The 19901-nt window shown below is 35.9% G+C and overlaps 1 protein-coding gene across 1 annotated transcript in view; it reads left to right on the top strand.

The window, feature by feature from the left end:
* The window catches only part of AP3B1 (adaptor related protein complex 3 subunit beta 1), a 275016-nt gene that overhangs the window by 46690 nt on the left and 208425 nt on the right, over nucleotides 1-19901 (top strand). The window contains exon 3 of the mRNA XM_007471959.1: nucleotides 5363-5437. Coding sequence (XP_007472021.1) covers nucleotides 5363-5437 — 75 coding nt within the window. The remainder of the gene's footprint in view (nucleotides 1-5362; nucleotides 5438-19901) is intronic.

Here is a 19901-nt window from a genome sequence, read left to right as displayed (position 1 = left end):
ACTACCTCAGCATTTTAAAGGCCGAATATGAAAAATTCACAGCTAACATTGTACTCAGTGGTGAAAGACTGAAAGCTTTTCCTCTAAGTTCAGGAACAAAACAAGGATGCCCACTTTCACCACTTCTATTCAACATAGTATTGGAAGTTTTAGCCACAGCAGTTGGGTAAGAAAAAGAAATAAAAGGCAGCCAAATTGGAAAAGAAGTAAAATTATCTTCATTCACAGACAACATGCTTTTATATTTAGAAAACCCTAAAGAGTCCACAAAAAACTTTTAGAACTAATAAACAAATTCAACAAATTTGCAGGATACAAAATTAACACATAAAAATTAGTTGTGTTCCTATATGGTAACAGTCATCAACCCTAAAAGGAAGTTATGAAAATAATCTCATTTATGGTAACATCAAAAAGAATAAAATACTTAGGAATACTTACCCAAGGAAGCAAAAGATTTGTACCTTGAAAACTAGAATGTTGCTGAAAGAAATTAAGACACAAATAAATGGAAAGATGTCCCATGTTCATTGATTGGAAGACTTAATATTATTAGGATATTAATATTCCCAAAATTATCTACATATTCAGTGCAGTTCCTATCAAAATCCCAGGGATGTTTTTTGCAAAAGTAGAAAAATCTATCTTAAAATCATACGGAATCTTACTGGACTCTGAATGGCCAAAACAATCTTGAAAAAGAAGAACAAAGAAGTCTTACACTTTCTGATTTTAAAACTTACTACAAAGCTACAGTAATCAAAATGTGTGGTACCAACATAAAGACAGACATATAGAGAGACATATACACACAATAGAGAGCCTTAAAAGAAAACCCTCACTTATATGGCCAAATTATTTTCAACAAGGGTGCAAGACAATTCAGTGGGAGTAGAATTTCCCCAAATGGTGTTTGGAAACTGGATACTCACGTGCAAGAGAATGAATTTTTAGACCCCTACCTCATACGATATATATAATAAGTGAAAAAATGAATCAAAGACCTAAATGTAAGAGCTAAAACCATAAAGCTCATAGAAGAAAACTTAGGATAAAAACTTCATGACACTGGATTTGTCAAAGGATTCTTGGATATAACATCAAAAGGTGAGCAACAAAAGAAATAATTTAGACTATGTCAAAATTTAAAGCTTCATGCATCAAATGACACTGTCAACCAGTGAGAAGGCAACCCACAGAATGGGAGAAAATATTTTTAATCATATATCTGATACAGACTCTCCGGAATATATAAAGAACTCATATAACTCAATAACTAAAAACAGCCCAATTAAAAATGGGTAAAGACTTAAATAGACATTTATCTTGTTTTATACATAGACATTTCTCTTGTTTTATACTTCAGTAGTGAGTAATATTAGGGCCACTTATGATTGGATGGTAAGTTACGCTAGGGAAAGGGATATCCTATATCTACTTATTCCCCAGGTAGTAACTAATGGGTAAATAGTTGTTTTCCAAAATATATCAAGTGAACCACATCATTAGAAATTTGTTGAAATTTCTGTCATGTGTATAGTGTCATATCTGGATATCTCTCTTTTATTTTTTTGGCCACAAAACATGGCATGCGGGATCTTAGTTCCCTGACCAGGGAATGAGCCTGTGCCCCGCTGCAGTGGCAGCATGGAGTCTTAACCACTCGGCTGCCAGGGAAGTCCTAGTATCATATCTGAAATAAAAATATCTTGGGTTGACTAAATAGCAGAAATGATATAACAGAAGAAAGAGTCAAAAGTTGAAGACAGATCACTAGAAATTAGTCAATTCTTAGAATAGAGATTAAAAAGAAAAGAGATGAACAAAGCCTCAGGTCTTGTTGGATGATATGAAAACATTATGTCCATGTAACATATATTTTTTAAGGCAGAAAAAATACTTGAAGACATAATTGCTGAAAACTTCCCAACTGATGAATGACTTAAATTTATAGATGAAAGAAACTCAATGATCCCCAATCAGGATAAACTGAATGACTAAGCACTGAAAGAAAATAATTGTTAACCTAGAATCCAGTGAATCCAGTGAAAGAATGAAGATGAATAGAGACATTCTCAGGCAGAAAAAAATAGTAGAGTACTTCTAGCCGATCTGCTTTAATGAAAGGCTAATGGAAGTTCTCCAGGCTGAAGGGAAATATGTGATGGATTTTGAGAGACACCAATAGAAATGGTAAATATCTGGTAAGCATAAAGGACTAATTTTATCCTCCTAAGTATCCCATTGTCTGAGAGGTTTTCGATGGATGTAGATATAAAATATATGATGGCTATAACATAAAGAGTAGTGGGGAGGTCAGATTGAAAGGGCCTATATGGTTGAAAGTTTTCTACATTTTATTTGACCTTGTGAAATATTAACTCTAAGTAAACTGTGGAAGGTTTGACATATCTTGACTTACCTGTCTATATGTATCTGTCAACTGTGTTTGTGCATCTATGTAATTATCTGGTAATCTCTAGAAGAAGAACCAATAAAAATTATACAAAAAGATATGGCCAAATAGTCAATATAAAAATTAAAAAAGAAAAGTTAAATTATTAAATACTAAAAAATTTCCAAATAATGAGGGTAACAGCAATCAGAACAACAAAACACAGGGAATAAACAGAAAACTGATAATAAAATCGTAGACCTGAATATAACTACATCAATAATTATATTAAATGTAAGTGATCTAAAGTCACCAACTAAGAGAGACTGTCATATTTGATGAAAATATCAAGATGCAACTGTACATTCTCTAGGAAAACCCCAGTTTTAATATAAAGACATAGATAGATTAAAAATATAAGGATAAAAAATATATGCTGTGCAAACACTAACCAAAACATAAAACAGCAACCCCCACCCCTACTCTAGCACTTCCCATTTCTCCTGCAGTTCTTTATCTTTCTCCATAGTACCTTTGTTACCACCTCACATACTATATTTGTTTATTGCCCCTCACCCTCATTAAAAGGTGAGCTCCGATGGGTAAAGACTGTATTGTTCACGGTTGTATCCCCAAGGCCTAGAATAGTCCCTGGCATGTAGTATCCTCTCGGCAAATATCTGTTGAATGAATTTGACTATAGGTTTTTTTTTCTCCCTTGTGTATTAACATGTTTTTGAATAGCATTCTGTAGAATAAAGTTGGGGAAGCCTTGGAGTAGGATATCATAGGATAGGATCTCTGACTTTAGGTAATTACTGAATGACTGAAGGAACATTTAATCCCTCTCTCCTCATTTTAACATTTAATCCCTCTCTCCTCATTTTACAGATGAGAAAATTGTAAAACTCAAATAAAGATACTTTAGTTGCACTATTTCGTGAACCTTCTTTAATACTCAGAAGGTTTCACAGAATACTCAAATAATTTCACAGGTAAAGAAATAGAAAATGAAAAGACTAGTTTATATTAGAGTGTTCTAAAGCTGTCATGTAGAAAGGTCTTCTGAGATATTGTTAACTGGGATTATTGTTGTTTAAAATGTCACATAGTATTTATAAAACATTTCTATAAATTTATAAAACTAATGCCTTCTACCTTTCTAAGGTAGTTTCTTAGATTTCTTAGATAACTCATAAAGATCCCTTTTTTTTAAATGGTATTTTAGACTTTATATATATTTACTTAGTTTTTGATGTGGACCATTTATATAGTCTTTATTGAATTTGTTACAATATTGCTGCTGCTTTATGTTTTGTTTTTTTGGCCCTGAGGCATGTAGGATCTTAGCTCCCTGACCAGGAATTGAACCTGCACCCCCTGCATTGGAAGGCGAAGTCTTAACCATTGGACCGCCAGGGAAGTCCCAAGATCCCTTTTCCAAAAAATTATCCTGTAGTTAAAACTTTATTTTGTGGCTACCAAAGTCCGTACTATTAAAAGACATAAAGATATATTCTGGGAATGAGAGTGAAGGAAATGGAAATACAGGTAGACATAAAACTGAAATAAATAGAAATAAAAGGTAACACATAGGAAATTCTAAATGAAAAACGTAGATTAAAAAATTCTAGAGGAAATTAGGATTGGACGCCATAGTGGGCTAGGTGTTAGGAGATGGCTCTAGCAAGGGAGAATGATTAGAATTTGATGATACTCTAGATAGAAGGGTAGAACTTTGAAAAGTAAAAAGAAGTGGGCTGGGGGCATGATATGAGCACCAGCATAGAGGAGCCAGAGAATGTACAAGAAGTGAGTAGATCAGTTTACTTTTATAATAACATTGGTGTAGAACAATAATGGTTGATGAGCTTAAAAGGGATGTTAATGCAATTAAGTCATTTGAATAGTAAATGAAATAGTTTGGACTCTTAGGCAGTCAGGGGCTTTTGAGATCTTTGAGGGGGAGCTGACGTGCAAAGTGGTAGTTTGAGCATATTAAACTGTCGGTGATGTACGTTATGGACAGACGGAGGAGATTGTCGGAAAAGTCCTCTGTAGGTGATACTGACCTATACTAGGATAGTAACAGGAGAAAGGGATTAATGTGAGTGTGCTAAGAATTCACAACAGGACCTGGTTACTGTGGAGATGTGAGGAGAGACCAAGATAATTTCATGGTTTCTGGTATCTGGGAAAATTGGTGGAAAGAGGAAATTCTAGCACGAATGCCATTTTATCAGGAAAAATAGGTTTGGTTTTAGACATAGCAAGTTTTGGATGAGAAAGACATCTAATAATGTTCAGTTAGAGAAGTGGAACTAGGGCCTAGAGTTAGGGCTAGAGTTTGGGGAGTTGATCCCTGTAGAGGTAGGAGTTAACTTATTGAGGGTGAATGAAATCTCAGGCGTTTCAAAGATTGTAGAACAGTGTAGCCTGAAAAGATGTTGGTGCACAGAACTTTAGTGGGGAAAGGAAGAGGAGCTGGTGAAGGGAACTTTGAAAAAAATGGTTGGAGAAGTAGGGGAATCTATAAAAAGAAAGCCGAAGGAGAAAGAATTATTGTAGTTTGTTTAAAATAACATTCATTCTCCACCCCCACCCCCATTGCAAAAGCATTACATCTTTAATGTAAGAACTTGGAAAATAAAGAAGAGTACAAATATTTAAAAAGTGTTTACAACACCATTAGCCAGAGAAAACTTGTAAATATTATGTCTTTAAATTACTGTTTCTTCCTTAATATGTCTATGTGTATTTATATTGATTCCCAAGAGATTGTTTGTTCTTTACTGCAGATAGTTGGAATAAATAAGATGACTCAAAAAGAGTTGTTTGTTAACTCTATAGCTTTTTGTTTCTGTAGCCTATCTTCTAAATATTTAATGTATGTAGAATTTATGTTTTGTTTTCTAATGACTAATTTTTAAAAAGTTTCAGCCCTAATATTCCATTTTTATTCTTCAGATGATTGCAAAAGGGAAAAATGCATCTGAACTGTTTCCTGCTGTTGTGAAGAATGTGGCCAGTAAAAATATTGAGGTACTATTTTGATTCATAATTTTCATGATTCCTTTTGTTGTGAAAGAATTATACACTTTTCAGTTACTTTGAAACACAGCATATTATAAGATACTTGTGTCAGTAGATTTTCGATACAATTACAATGTCCATAATCTTAAATAGGTGATATAGAATACAAAGTAGACAATCTTAGCTTTGGAATTTTGGTGGAGAATATGAAAAGTAAAATTGAGATTAATTCACCTGGGTGAAGGGTGGTAACTTGTTGAATATTCTTAGAAGCCAGTTTAGTTGAAATTCTGCTCTAGGGACTTAATTTTAAGATACCGTTATGTCCAGTGAAACAGACCTAAATTCCTGCAGTATCAGGGCAGGGATTGAACCCAGGTGTTGTAACTCCAAATCTAGTGCTCTTCCTGGAGCATCTCAGTTCTGATAGACCAAGCTTGCCTCAGTATAGTAGGAGGTGAGCAGAAGGCAGGATGTAGTGGGAGCCTTCAATTACTGGTCCCTGTATAGGCTTGTACATGGAATTTGAAACAGAGGAATTCACAAAACTTTGAGGCCAAGGTAATTAATGTTAGGTCAAGTGGACTAATGACTTCTAATAGAGTGCAAAAGAAAAATATGAGCCAGTGTAGAAACGATTGATAAAGATGAGTAGTATGAAAGGTTCAATGAAGAGAATTAGAGATTGATCTGAGCAAATGCCTTGTATTTCAAAAGAACAGAAGGTTGTAATGAAGATAGAATGGCCACATCTGTCATGAGTCTCAACTTCAACTGATGTTGGGTAGTGATTGTCTGGGGGTATGTTGGGAGTGTTTTTGAGGAGGATGTGTTTACTAGGGAGTAGTAGGAGCTAGTGATATCTGCATGAGAATGAAAATGCCAGCACACATGTTTCTATTTGCCCATACTAGCAACTGCGAGCGTCAAGAAATAAGCCTAGTCCTCTTTTTCAGTCTGGAAATTTGGGAGAAGCAACAGTCTCCATTGACGAATATTTTCAAGGACCTGGTGACATCAGGGCAGGATGTTTTAGGTGGAGGGAAATGGAGTATAAGTAGTAGAAAGTAAAGATAAAGGGAAGTCTTTTCACTTATAATCTAGTATTATTAATATTACTCTTGAAGCTATACCTCTGTTTATTCTGTAGGTGCTTGCTCTAGGGGCTACAATATATATATTTAACTTACTACAGTCTACCACTAGGATTTACATATACATTTTTAAGTTATCACAGTCTAGTTTCAAATAATTATACCCCTTCATATATTCTTACATCAGTAAATTTCTATTTGCTCCCTCCAGTCTGTTCCCATTTTATGCATTTTACTTCTAAATATGCTAAAGCACCCTAAATACATGGTTATTATTTTTACTTTAAAGAATCAGTCATCTTTTTAAAAGTTTATCAAAACATAAATAACATGTTATAAACTTCTCACTTTTAAAATGTACAGTTCAGTGATGTGTAGTGTATTCACAGAATTGTGCAATCATCACCACCATCTAATTCCACAACATTTTTATCACCTCAACAAGGAACGTTATATTCATTAGCAGTTACTCCACAACACCCCCTCGCCCTAGGCAACCATTAATTTACTTTTTGTCTCCATGGATTTGCCTACTCTGGGCATTTCATATAAATTGAGTTATACAGTATGTGCTTTTGTGTCTGACTTCTTTCACATAGCATAATGTTTTCAAGGTTCATCCATGTCGTAGTATGTATCATTATTCTATTGCTCCTTTTTTGCTGAATAATATTCTATTGTATGGATATACTGCATTTTGTTTATTCATCACTTGATGGACATTTGGGTTGTTTCCACTTTTTGGCTCTTGTCAGTAATGTTGCTGTAAACATTCTGTACAAGTTTTTGTGTGCACATATGTGTTCACTTCTTTTGCATATATACCTTGGAGTGATATTGCTAAGTCATAAAATAACTTTGTGTTTAACATTTTGAGGAACTTCAGAACTGTTTTCCACAGCAGCTGTAACCATTTTATGTTTCCATCAGCAATGTTATGTGAGTTCTGGTTTCTCCACATCCTCACCAACACTTATTTTCCTTTTATTAAAGAAAAATTATTGTCTGTCTTTTAGATTGTATACTGTAGTGGGTGTGAAGTGGTATCTCATTGAAATTTTGATTTACATTTCCTTAATAGGAAATTGTTGAGAATCTATTGGCCAGTTGTATATCTTCTTTAGAAAAATGTCTATTCAGATCCTTTTCCCATTTTATAATTGGGTTGTTGGTCTTTTTATTGTGTATTTTTAACAGTGTTTTATGTATTCTGAATACTAGACCCTTATCTGATGTATGATTTGCAAATATTTTTCTCCTGTTTTGTGGGTTATCTTTTTATTTTCTTGATAATGCCCTTTGAAGCACAGAAGTTTTTAATTTTGATGACAGCTATTGATATATATATATATATATTTTTGCTTATGCTTTAGATGTCATATCTAAGAAACTGATGCTTAATTCAAGGTCACAAAGATTTACACTTGTCTTTTTTTTCTAAGAGTTTTATATTTTTAGCTTTTATATTTAGGACTGTGATCTGTTTGGAGTTAATCTTTGTGTATGGTGTCTTCATGCAACTACTGATCTGCCTTCTGTCAGTATAGTTTTGTTGTTTCTAGAATTTTTATAAATCAAATCATACAGTATAGAAGCTGTTGTGTTTGACTTCTTTTACTTAGGCTACTGAGTTTCATCTGTGCTGTTTCATGTATTCATGTTTTGTTCCTTTTTTTGCTATAATATGGATATTTCACAGTTTTTTAATTTACCAGTTGAAATACACTTGGATCGAATAAAATGCTATTTATGGGCTTGTATTTTAATTTTTCTTGGGTAAATACCTAGGCTTAGATGTGTTGCATTGTCTGGGAAGAATATGTTTAATTTTTAGAAAATAGTACCATGTAGTTTTCCAAAGTGGCTGTGCCCTTTGCATTCCCACCAGGAACGTGTGGGGTTCCAGTCAGTTCATATCCCTTTCAACACTTGATCTTGTTAGAGTCTGACTTCAGCCATTTTGGTGGATGCGTAATGGTGTTTCATTGTGCCTTTAATTGCATTTTCCTGATACTTAGTGGTGGTGAGCATCTTTTCATGATCTTTTTGATCAGTTGTAAAACTTCTCTAAAATATCTGTTCAGATCTTTAACCTATTTTTAAATTTTTTGTCTAGAGTATAAAAATTGTTTATATATTCTGATACAAGCCTTTTGTCAGATTGATGGTTATTTACTATTATTTATTTTTTCTTAGTCTGTAGCTTGCCTTTTTGTTTTCTTAATGTCTTTCAAAGAATAAACGTTTGATTTGATAAAGTACATTTTATCAGTTTTCTTAGTTATACTTGAGGCTTTTTTGTGACCTGCTTGATAAATCTTTGCCTGACCTAATGTTATGAAGATTTCTCCCAGTTTGTTCTAAAAGTTTAAATAGTTTTAGCTATTAAATTTTGCACTATGATCCATGTCAGGGGAGAATCCCAAGACTACCCACAGGTTCCCTCATCCTTTGGGCTAATCCACAGGATCTCAGGTTATAGATAGATTCATAGCTATGACTTATTACACTGAAAGATGCACAACAAAAATTAGATACTGAAAGAGGTGCATGAAGTGAAGTCCAGAGAAAACCAGATGCAAGCTTCTAAGAAGCCTCCCCAGTGATTTTCCCTGTGACGTTCGATTCCTCCATCATCACCTCTGACAAAACCTGTGAAGTGTTGTCTACTAGGAAAGTTCATAAGACACTCAGTGCCCAAGTCTTTATTGGGGGCTGCTCGTGTACCCATTAACTGCCTAGCACATTCCAGAATTGCAGACTCTCAGAAAGTAAGCACATGTTCAGCATGAACCATAATGTTTTTATGTAAACCACCCTTATCAGTTAGGGAATGGTGGCAATACCTCTGAAGTTCAAGTTCCCAGACAACAGTCAAGGCCAACTTTATAAGCAGGCTTTCTTAGGATAGCAGTCTCTGGCCTACTGTGTTAACTCTTTACTACAGAATACATTTCAAATTAGATTTTAAAAAATTAAAGTATAATTGACTTACCATATAAAATTATTTTCAGGTGTACAGCATCACGATTCGATATTTTTATACATTACAAAATGATCTCGACAATAAAGTCTAATTACCATCTGTTGCCGTACAAAGTTATTACAGTATCATTGACTATATTCCCTATGCTGTACATTACATGACTTATTTATTTTATAACTGAAGTTTGTACCTCTTAATCTCCCTCACCTATTTCACTCCTGCCCCTGCCCCTTTCCCCTCTGGCAACCACCAGTTTCTCTGTATCTGTGAGTCTCTTTCTGTTCTGTTTGTTCATTTGTTTTGTATTTAGATTCCTTATATATAAGTGAAATCATATGGTATTTATCTTTCTTTGTCTGACTTATTTCACTTAGCACAGTACCTTCTGGATCCATACATGCTGTTGCAGATGTCGAGATTTCATTCTTTTTTATGGCTTATATTCCAGTGTGTGTGTGTGTGTGTGTGTGTGTGTGTGTGTGTGTGTGTGTGTGTGTGTGTGTACACACCACATCTTCTTTATTCATTCATCTATTGATGGATACTTAGGTTGCTTCCATATCTTAGCTATTGTAAATATGCTGCAATGAATATAGGGATCATGTATCAATATCTTTTTGAATTAGTGTTTTTGTTTTCTTTGAATGTATACCTAAGAGTGGGATTGCTGGATTGTATGGTAGTTCTATTTTTAATTTTTTGAGGAACCTACATTCTGTTTTCCACTGTGGCTGCACCAACTTACAATCCCACCAACAGAGCACAAATGTTCCCTTTTCTCCACATCCTCACCAATACTTGTTACTTGCTGTCTTTTTTTTTTTTAAAGTTTATTTATTTATTTATTTATGGTTGTGTTGGGTCTTTGTTGCTGGGCACCGGCTTTCTCTGGTTGTGGTGAGTGGGGGCTACTCTTCATTGCAGTGCACAGGCTTCTCATTGTGGTCGCTTCTCTTGTTGTGGAGCACAGGCTCTAGGCACACGGGCTCAGTAGTTATGGCTCATGGGCTCTAGAGCGCAGGCTCAGTAGTTGTGGCCCATGGGCTTAGTTGCTCCGTGGCATGTGGTATCTCCCCAGACCAGGGATCGAACCCGTGTACCCTGCGTTGGCAGGCAGATTCTTAACCACTGTGCCACCAGGGAAGTCCCTGTCTTTTTGGTAATAGTCATTCTGACACATGTGAGGTAATAACTCATTGTGATTTTAATTTGCATTTTCCTGATGATTAGTGATGTTGAGCATCTTTTCATGTGCCTGTTGGCCATCTGTAAGTCTTTGAAGAATGTCTATTCAGGTCCTCTGCCCATTTTTTATTTGGATTGTTTGTATTTTTTTGATGTTGAGTTCTGTGAGTTCTTTATATATTTTTGATATTAACCCCTTATCAGTTATATCATTTGCAAATATCTTCTCCCATTCAGTAGGTGGCTTTTTTGTTTTGTTGATAGTTTCCTTTGCTGTACAAAAGCTTTTTAGTTTGATGTAGTCCCATTTGTTTATTTTTGCTTTTGTTTCCCTTGCCTGAGGAGACATATCCAAAAAATATTGCTAAGATCCATGTCAAAGAGCAATACTTATACTTTCTTCTAGGAGTTTTATGGTTTCAGGTCTTAAATGTAAGCCTTTACTCCATTGTGAGTTTCTTTTTGTATATGGTGTGAGAAAGTAGTTCAATTTAATTCTTTTGATTGTAACTGTCCATTTTCTGAACACCATTTATTGAAGAGGCTGTCTTTTCCCCATTGTGTATTCTTGCCTCCTTTGTCATAGATTAATTGACCATTTAATGGTGAGTTTACTTCTGGGCTCTTTATTGTATTGATTTAGGTGTCTTTTTGTGCCAGTACCATACTGTTTTGGTGACTGTAGCCTTGTAGTATAGTCTGAAATCAGGGAGTGTGATACCTGCAGCTTTATACTTTCTCAAGATTGTTTTGGCTGGGTCAAATTAGATTTTGTGTGTGGTATGAGGTAAGATTTGCAATTCATTTTTTTCTCAGATATTCAGTTATTCTGTCACCATTTATAAAGAAGACTATATTTTTTTCCAGTTGAATTACCTTGCCACTTTTGTGAAAAAATTTTGGCCACATAAGTGCAAGCATATTTCTGGACTCTGTTCTGTTCCATTGACCTATATGTGCGTCCTTGTGCCTATACTACACTGTCTTGTAGCCTTACAGTAAGTCTTGAAGTGGGGTAGTATAAGCACTCCAGTCTTGTTCTGTTTTCAGCCTTGTTTTGACTAATCTGGGTCTTTTGTCTTTCTGTAAAAGTGTTAAAATCAGCATGCCAATTTCTCCAGAAGCCTGTTAACTTTGATTTTGTTTACAGTGAGTTTGTAGATCAACTGGAGGGAATTGCCACCTCCACCATATAAGTCTTCCAGTCCTTGAATATGGTCTCTGTAATTTCCCTTTGTAGTGTTTTATAGGTTTTGGTGTACAAGTTTTGAATATTTTGCACATCAATTTAGTTTTTAGTAGTTTTTGAATGCTGTGTTTTTTAAAATATTGGTTTATTTATTTTATTTTTGGCTGCGTCTGGTCTTGGTTGCAGCTTAAGGGCTCCTCATTGCAGCTCGCCAGCTTCTTTCTAGTTGTGGTACACAGGCTCAGCAGTTGCGGCACACGGGCTTAGTTGCCCTGTGGCATGTGGAATCCCAGCTCCCCAACCAGGGATAGAACCCTCGTCCCCTGCATTGGAAGGCAGATTCTTAACCACTGGGACCACTAGGGAAGTCTCTTGAATGCTATTTTAAATAGAGTTGTCTTTTTGATTTCATTTTCCAATTGGTCATTGCTAGCAAAATCAATTCTGATTTTGTGTATTGACCTTGTGTCCTTACTAAATTCACTTATCCTGATAGCTATTTTTTTTTCCTGATAGCTATTTTATTGATTTCTTAGACTTTGATACATAAATGATCATACCATATGTGAACATAATTTTACTTCTTTTGTATTCTATATGCCTTTTTCTTGTCATATTACACTGAGTACAATCTATATTACAATGTTGAATAAAAGCAATAATAGTAGTTTTCATTGTCTTGTTCCTGATGTAGAAAGCATTGATCCTTTTACCGTAGAATATGATACTAGCTATAGGTTTTTTGCAGATGCCTTTAAGCATATTGAGGAAGTTCTTTTTATCCCTTGTTTGCTGAGAGTTTTTAATATGAATGAATGTTGAATTTTGTCAAATCTTTTCTGTAAGTACTGAAATTATCATAGGATTTTTCTCTATTCTCTTCATATGATAAATGACTGGGACTAATTTTTAAATATTAAACCTTTCTGTTCCTGGGATAAATCCCTGATGGCTATGGTGTATTAATCTTTTCGTGTATTGTTAGAATCGATTTGCTAACTTTTGTTAGGAGTTTTGCATCTATATCTTATTGAGGGATTTTTTTTTTGTCTCATGATAACTTTGGTTTTGATATCAGGATAACCAGTTAATACTGGATTTTAAAAATGAGTGGGAGACGGGCTTCCCTGGTGGTGCAGTGTTTGAGAATCCACCTGCCAATGCAGGGGACACGGGTTCGAGCCCTGGTCCGGGAAGATCCCACATGCTGCGGAGCAACTAAGCCCGTGAGTCACAACTACTGAGCCCACGTGCCTCGAGCCCATGCTCTGCAATGAGAGAAGCCACCACAATGAGAGAAGCCTGCACACTGCAATGAAGGGTAACCCTCTCTCACTGCAACTAGAGAAAGCCCACGTGCAGCAACGAAGACCCAACACAGCCAAAAAAATAAATAAATAAATAAAATAAATTTATTTTAAAAAAAATGAGTGGGAGAGTGTTTCTCCTTTTTCCTCTGAAAGAAAATGTGTAGAATTGGTATTGTTTCATTCTATCTAATAATACCAAATAATTGGTATTATTTCATTGTTACTATTATGTCATCTGGGCTTGGAATTTCTTTTATGCGAAAGTTTTAAATTATGAATTCAAGTTGTTTATTGGTATAGGCCCGTGTGGAAGCTAAACTCAGCAGGCTTGGGTTGTGCAAACCCTGAACATTTCCAGGTCTGTTTTCTTTTTTTATTTTTATTTATTTATTTATTTTTGTCTGCATTGGATCTTTGTTGCTATGCATGGGCTTTCTCTAGTTGTGGCGAGCGGGGGCTACTCTTTGTTGCGGTGTGCAGGCTTCTCATTGCAGTGGCTTCTCTTGTTGCAGAGCACGGGCTCTAGGCACATGGGCTTCAGTATTTGTGGCACGTGGGCTCAGTAGCTGTGGCTTGTGGGCTCTGAGCACAGGCTCAGTAGTTGTGGTGCACAGGCTTAGTTGCTCCGCAGCATGTGGCATCTTCCCGGACCAGCGATTGAACCCGTGTCCCCTGCATTGACAGGTGGATTCTTAACCACTGTACCGCCAGGGAAGCCCTCCAGGTCTGTTTTCATGATTGTCTATTGGTTGGCTCTGGTGAACTGATCTCTTTGAGTGTTCTGTCAGATAAGAGTGAGCCATGCTGTGTCAGTTTATCCAAATAATATATACTAAAATTGTTTGTGGTAAACACCTGCTTTCCTTATCATGGTCTGGAGCTTCAGTTACTGATCTCTTACTTACTGATGACAATATATGTAGGCATACAGTGCCTACATGGTTGATCCCTAATAAAAACCCTGGACCGTCTGTCTTAAGCAAGATTCCCTGGTTGGCACCACTTTGTACATGTTGTCACACGTTGTTGCTGAAGGAAGTATTTTTATGTCACTGTGCTTGTGGGTGGACTCTTAGAAGCTTGTGCCTTGTGTCCTCTGGACTTCACCCCATGTGCCTTTTCCTTTTGCTGATTTTACTATATATCCTTTCACTGTAGTGAACCATAACCATGAGTGTAACAACTTTCTGGGTCCTGTGAGTCCTTCTAGGCAGTCATTAAGCCTGAAGGTGGTCTTGGTGGATCCCTAACACAGCGCTATTTAGATTCTCTATTTCTTATTGGATTGTGTTAGTAATTTTTCTTTTAAGAAATGAATCTGTTTCATCTAGGTTGTTTATTGGCATAAAGTTGTTAATTATAGTTCCTTAGTATCCTTTTAATGTCTGTAGCTTCTGTAGTGATGTTTCCTGTTTCATTCTTGAAAGTGGTAATTTTGTCTTTTCTCTCTTTTTCTTCATCAGTTTATCTAGAGGATTATCAACTTTATTGACTTAAAAAAACCCAGCTTTTAGTTTTATCAATTTTCTCTGTTTCCTGTGTCATTGATTTCTTTTTGGTATGATTATTGACTTTTTTATTTATCTTTTTATTTCATCCTTCTACTTAATTTGGGTTTTTTTGTTGTTTTCTATCATCTTGAGTTGGGAACTCAGATCAAATCTTTCTGTGAATATAAGGCTTTAATACTTTTCCTCTAAGCACTGTCTTTTCCTCTAAGCACTGCTTTAGTTGCTTTTCTGAATTTTTACTTGATTTGTTTTCATTGTCATTCAGTTAAAAATATTTTCTTTTTTTTCATTTCTATCATTTTTAATAGCACTTTACAATTCTCTACATTTTAAAAATTTTTATTTATTTTTGGCTTCATTGGGTCTTTGTTGCTGTGCACGGGCTTTCTTTAGCTGCGGAGAGCAGGGGCTACTTTTCATTGCAGTGTGCAGGCTTCTCACTGTGGTGGCTTCTCTTGTTGTGAAGCACGGGCTCTCGGCATGCGGGCTTCCGTAGTTGTGGCACACGGGCTCTAGAGCTCAGGTTCAGTAGTTGTGGCGCATGGGCTTAGTTGCTCTGCGGCACGTGGGATCTTCCAGGACCAGGGCTTAGACCCCTGTCCATTGCATTGGCAGGTGCCAATAACCTGTGGTGCGTAACCACTGCACCACACCACCAGGAAAGTCCTCTGTGTACTTTTTAAAATTCTTTTTTAATTGAAGTATAGTTGATTTACAATGTTGTGTTCATTACTGCTGTACAGCAAAGTGGTTCAATTATACACACACACATAAATATACATTCTTTTTTAAGAATATTATTTTCCATATGGTTTATCATAGGACAATGAATATAGTTCTCTGTGCTATACAGTAGGACCTTGTTGTTTATTCATTATATATAAAAGTTTACATCTGCTAACCCCAAACTCCCACTCCATCCATCCCCCTAAAAATATTTTCTTATTTTATGATTTCTTTTTTGACTTATGGTGTATTTAGAAGTATGTTGTTTAATTTCCAGATATTGGGGGAGGGTTATCTCATTATCTTACATTGTTATTGCTTTGTAATATAATTCCTTTTTAGTCAGGAAACATTCTCTTAAAATTTTATGAAGACTTGTTTATAGCTAATCATCTAGTTTGTTTTGGTATGCATATCATGTGCAGTGGAGAAGAATGTATGTTCCACTTTGGGTTGTAATGTTCTATAAATATTATTTAAGCAAATGTGTTGTTTAGATTTTTTAAATGTTTTTACTGACCTCTTGTCTAGCTGTTCTACCAGTTGCTGAGAGAGGGATCTTAAATCTCCCAATCATGATCCTGGAATTGTTTATTGTTCCCTTTAATTTAGTCATTTTTTGCTTATATTTTGAAGCACTCCTATTAAGCATAGTTCTTTTCAGGTGTTCCTGATGAATTGCCCCTTTATCCTAAAATAAACCCTTCTTTTTCTCTGGTAATACTTTTTTGTCTTAAAGTCTATTTGATTTCTTGTTATTAATATTGTCATTCCAGCCTTCTCATCTCTTTGTATGGTATATCCTGTTTTCATTCATTTGTTCCTAGCCTGTGTCTTCATATCTATTTGTGTCTCTTATTGACAGCATCTAGTTCCATGTTTTTCCCACCCATTCTGTCAGTCTCTGCCTTTTAATTGGAGTGTTTATTCTGTTAACACTTGATGTATTTATTGATGTGGTTGGATTTGAGTGTAGTATTACATGATTTCTTTTTTTAAATTTGTCTCCTTTATTTTTGTTCCTCTCTTCTTTTCCTCCTTTTTATAGAGGAAATCACACTTAAATTTTTCCTGTTTTTATTTTTAACCTGTACTTTTTTGCATTTTTTTAAAGTGTTGGCTGTATCCATTCTTAACTTTTCACAGTTGGATTATAGTTAATGTTGCACTTCTTCACATAAAATATAGAAATCTTGCAACTGTATACATCCATATCTCTCCTTTTATGTTTTAGTTGTTAATTTATCACATTTATATAAGTTAAAAGCATCACAAGGGACTTCCCTGGTGGCACAGTGGTTAAGAATCCACCTGCCAAAGCAGGGGACACAGGTTCAAGCCCTGGTCCATGAAGATCCCACATGCCGTGGAGCAACTAAGCCCATGTGAGCCAAGCTCACAGCTACTGAGCCTGCGCTCTAGAGCCCGTGAGCCACAGCTACTGAGCCCGCATGCCACAACTACTGAAGCCTGTGCGCCTAGAGCCCGTGCTCCGCAACCAGAGAAGCCACCCCAGTGAGAAGCCTGTGCACCACAACTAGAGAAAGCCCACCTGCAGCAGAGAAGACCCAACACAGCCATAAATAACAAACAAACAAACAAATAAATAAGCAAGCAAGCATCATAAGACAGTACAATTTTTCCTTTAAATATCAATACTTATGACATAAAGAAATTAAAAGAAAAAACAGAAAAGAGTATCATTTAAGATATTTATCATGTCCAGTGTTCTCTTTGACTTCTAAGGATCCAAATTTCTAACAGTATCATGATCCTTCTGCCTTAAGAACTTCTGTTGGCTTTTTCTGTAATGGAGGTCTGCTAGTGATGAATTCTCTTACTTTTATCTGAAAATGTTTGCATTTTACCTTCATTCCTAAAGAATTATTTCATTGGTCATAGACTTCTGGATTAATAGTTTCTTTTTGTTTCAGCATTTTAAAGATGCTTTGAAGACTCTTCTGCCCTCCATAATTTCTTATGTAAAGTCCCTGTTAATTGGATCATTCATCTTCCTATGTAATTTGTAATTTTTCTCTTGACACTTTAATGTTTTACTCCATCTTTGGTAGTTTGACTTCAGTGTACCTTGGTGTGATCTTATTCCTGTTCATTTGGTTTTGTGTGTGTTGAGCATCTTAGTTCTATAAATTACTGTCTTTGATCAAAAATAGGAAATTTGGGGCCATTATTTCTTTTTTTTCTTTCTATAAATTTTTTTTAATTTTAATTTTTGGCTGCATTGAGTCTTTGTTGTGGCACACAGGCTTTTCTCTAGTTGGGGCGAGCGGGGGCTACTCTTTGATGTGGTGTGCGGGCTTCTCATTGGATGGCTTCTCTTGTTGCAGAGCATGGGCTCCAGGCACACAGGCTTCAGTAGTTGTGGCACTCGGGCTCAGTAGTTGTGGCTCACGGACTCTAGAGAACAAGCTCAGTAGTTGTGGCGCACAGGCTTAGTTGCTCCACAGCATGTGGTATCTTCCCGGACCAGGGCTCGAACCCATGTTCCCTGCATTGGCAGGTGGATTCTTAACCACTGTGCCACGAGGGAAGCCCTGGGCCATTATTTCTTCAGATAATATTTGCCCCCTTCTCTTTTCTCTTTCTGGAATTGAAATTACATATATGTTATATTGTTTTATTTTTACCTGACAATGTATGAAACTTTGTTGTTTTTTTAGATCTTTTTTTGTGTGTGTTGTTTACATTAGGTAATTTTTACTCATCTGTTTTCAAGTTCGCTTACTCGTTCTTCTGTCCTCTCCATTTGATTAAGTACATTCATTTTTATTTTAGAAATTGTGTTTTTCATTTTAGAATTTCAGTTTGTCCCTTTTTTTATCCTTTCTGTTTCTTTGCTGAGATTTCCTCTATTCTTTATTAATGGAAAACACATTTTCTTTTACTTAAGTAAATAGTAATAGTAGCTCTAAGTAGCTTAAGTAATAGTAGCTCTAAAATCCTTGCCTGCTAGTTCCAGTATGTTTTTCTCAGGCTTTCGTTTAGTTAATTTCCTTTTCTTGTGTGCATATGTTCCATTTTTTTTAGTTTTTCATATATTGGGTAATTTGAGTTGTATCTTTTGACATTATGAATATTAAATTATGTTGATTCTGTATTCTTCTTTATTTACTCCATAGGTGGTGGTTTTGTTTTAGAAAGCAGTTATTTTGACAGGGTTCAAATTGCAAATTCTGTTGCTTAGGCAGCAACTTCAGTCACATATGCTTTGAGTCTATTCTGAGCTTGCATGGTTCAGGAGTTTGACAGATGTGGGTAGAGATTACTTGAAGAGTAATTATGATTCATATTGTCCTGATTTTTGTTTAAATTGTGTTGGGTTTTCTTGTGATGCACAATTAAGTTACATGGAATCATTTGATTCTTTCAAAGCATACTTTTAATCTTTAGTAGGGGATATGGAAACACCTTTAGTCTAGACTAATGTAATCCCATTATTAAAGCAATGCTCTTCTTAGGATTCTGCTCAGTGATACATGTGTTTATGAGATCTCTCTGGCTGGTGGGAATATGAACTTTTCCTAGCTTTTTGTGATCTTTGAGACCTGTTCTGCCTACTTCTTTCCAGTCTTTTTTGGTCTGGCCTCAGGTAGTTTCATCTTACTCATGTGCATGACAGTGCTTAGCCCACAGTATGATGGTACTTCTCCCCAGAACGCATTCTCTCTCTCTGAAGTGCCCTCCTCTTTGTTATTCTGCTCTGCAAATTCTAGCAACCTTGGCCTCTGTGAACTTTGATCACTGTCTCCTCAGCACAGTGAGTCTTCTGGATTCTGTTTGAGTTGCCTCCCTTTCCTGGTAGACTCACCCTCAGTTGAAGGGCTCACGTTGATTTTTTTCCCTCTCTCAGGGTTCACAGTAATGTGCTGCCTGTTGTCCAACATATGAAAACTTCTGTTTCATTTTTTGCCTCTGATTTTCTCTTTCATTAAGGTAGGAAGGGTAAATCAGATCTCTCAGTTATTATTTCTAAATTATAGCTTTATATCATAATCTGTAAATATCATAATCTGTAAATATTTTTAAAACCTTAAAATATATGGAATGTTATCAGTCAAATGAAAATATTAGTCTCAGTTTTCCCTACTTTCCATGCAGAATTTTCAATTTGTAACTGGTGACATAACTTGAAAATTCTCTTCTTCTTTTCCGGCCTTACATCAGAGTTCTGTAACCGTGTCTTGTAATGCTTTATAGCCAGAATATACCGAGTGAGCCACATGTCATTAGCAGTTTTAGAGTCAGTGCTTAGGTATTTATAGTTTGAAAAACAAGGCATTTTCTAATGAAAAGATTGCATCTTTACGAGAAAAACAGAGTGTATAGGTCTTCCCTGGTGGCGCAGTGGTTGAGTCCGCCTGCCGATGCAGAGGACACGGGTTCGTGCCCCGGTCCGGGAAGATCCCACATGCCGTGGAGCGGCTGGGCCCGTGAGCCATGGCCGCTGAGCC

The sequence above is a fragment of the Lipotes vexillifer genome, unplaced genomic scaffold (genome assembly GCF_000442215.2).
Source record: "Lipotes vexillifer unplaced genomic scaffold, Lipotes_vexillifer_v1.1 scaffold83, whole genome shotgun sequence".
Classification (NCBI taxonomy): Eukaryota; Metazoa; Chordata; class Mammalia; order Artiodactyla; family Lipotidae; genus Lipotes; species Lipotes vexillifer.
Note: the sequence above shows the minus strand (reverse complement) of the source record. Positions and strands in the feature narration are given on the sequence as shown.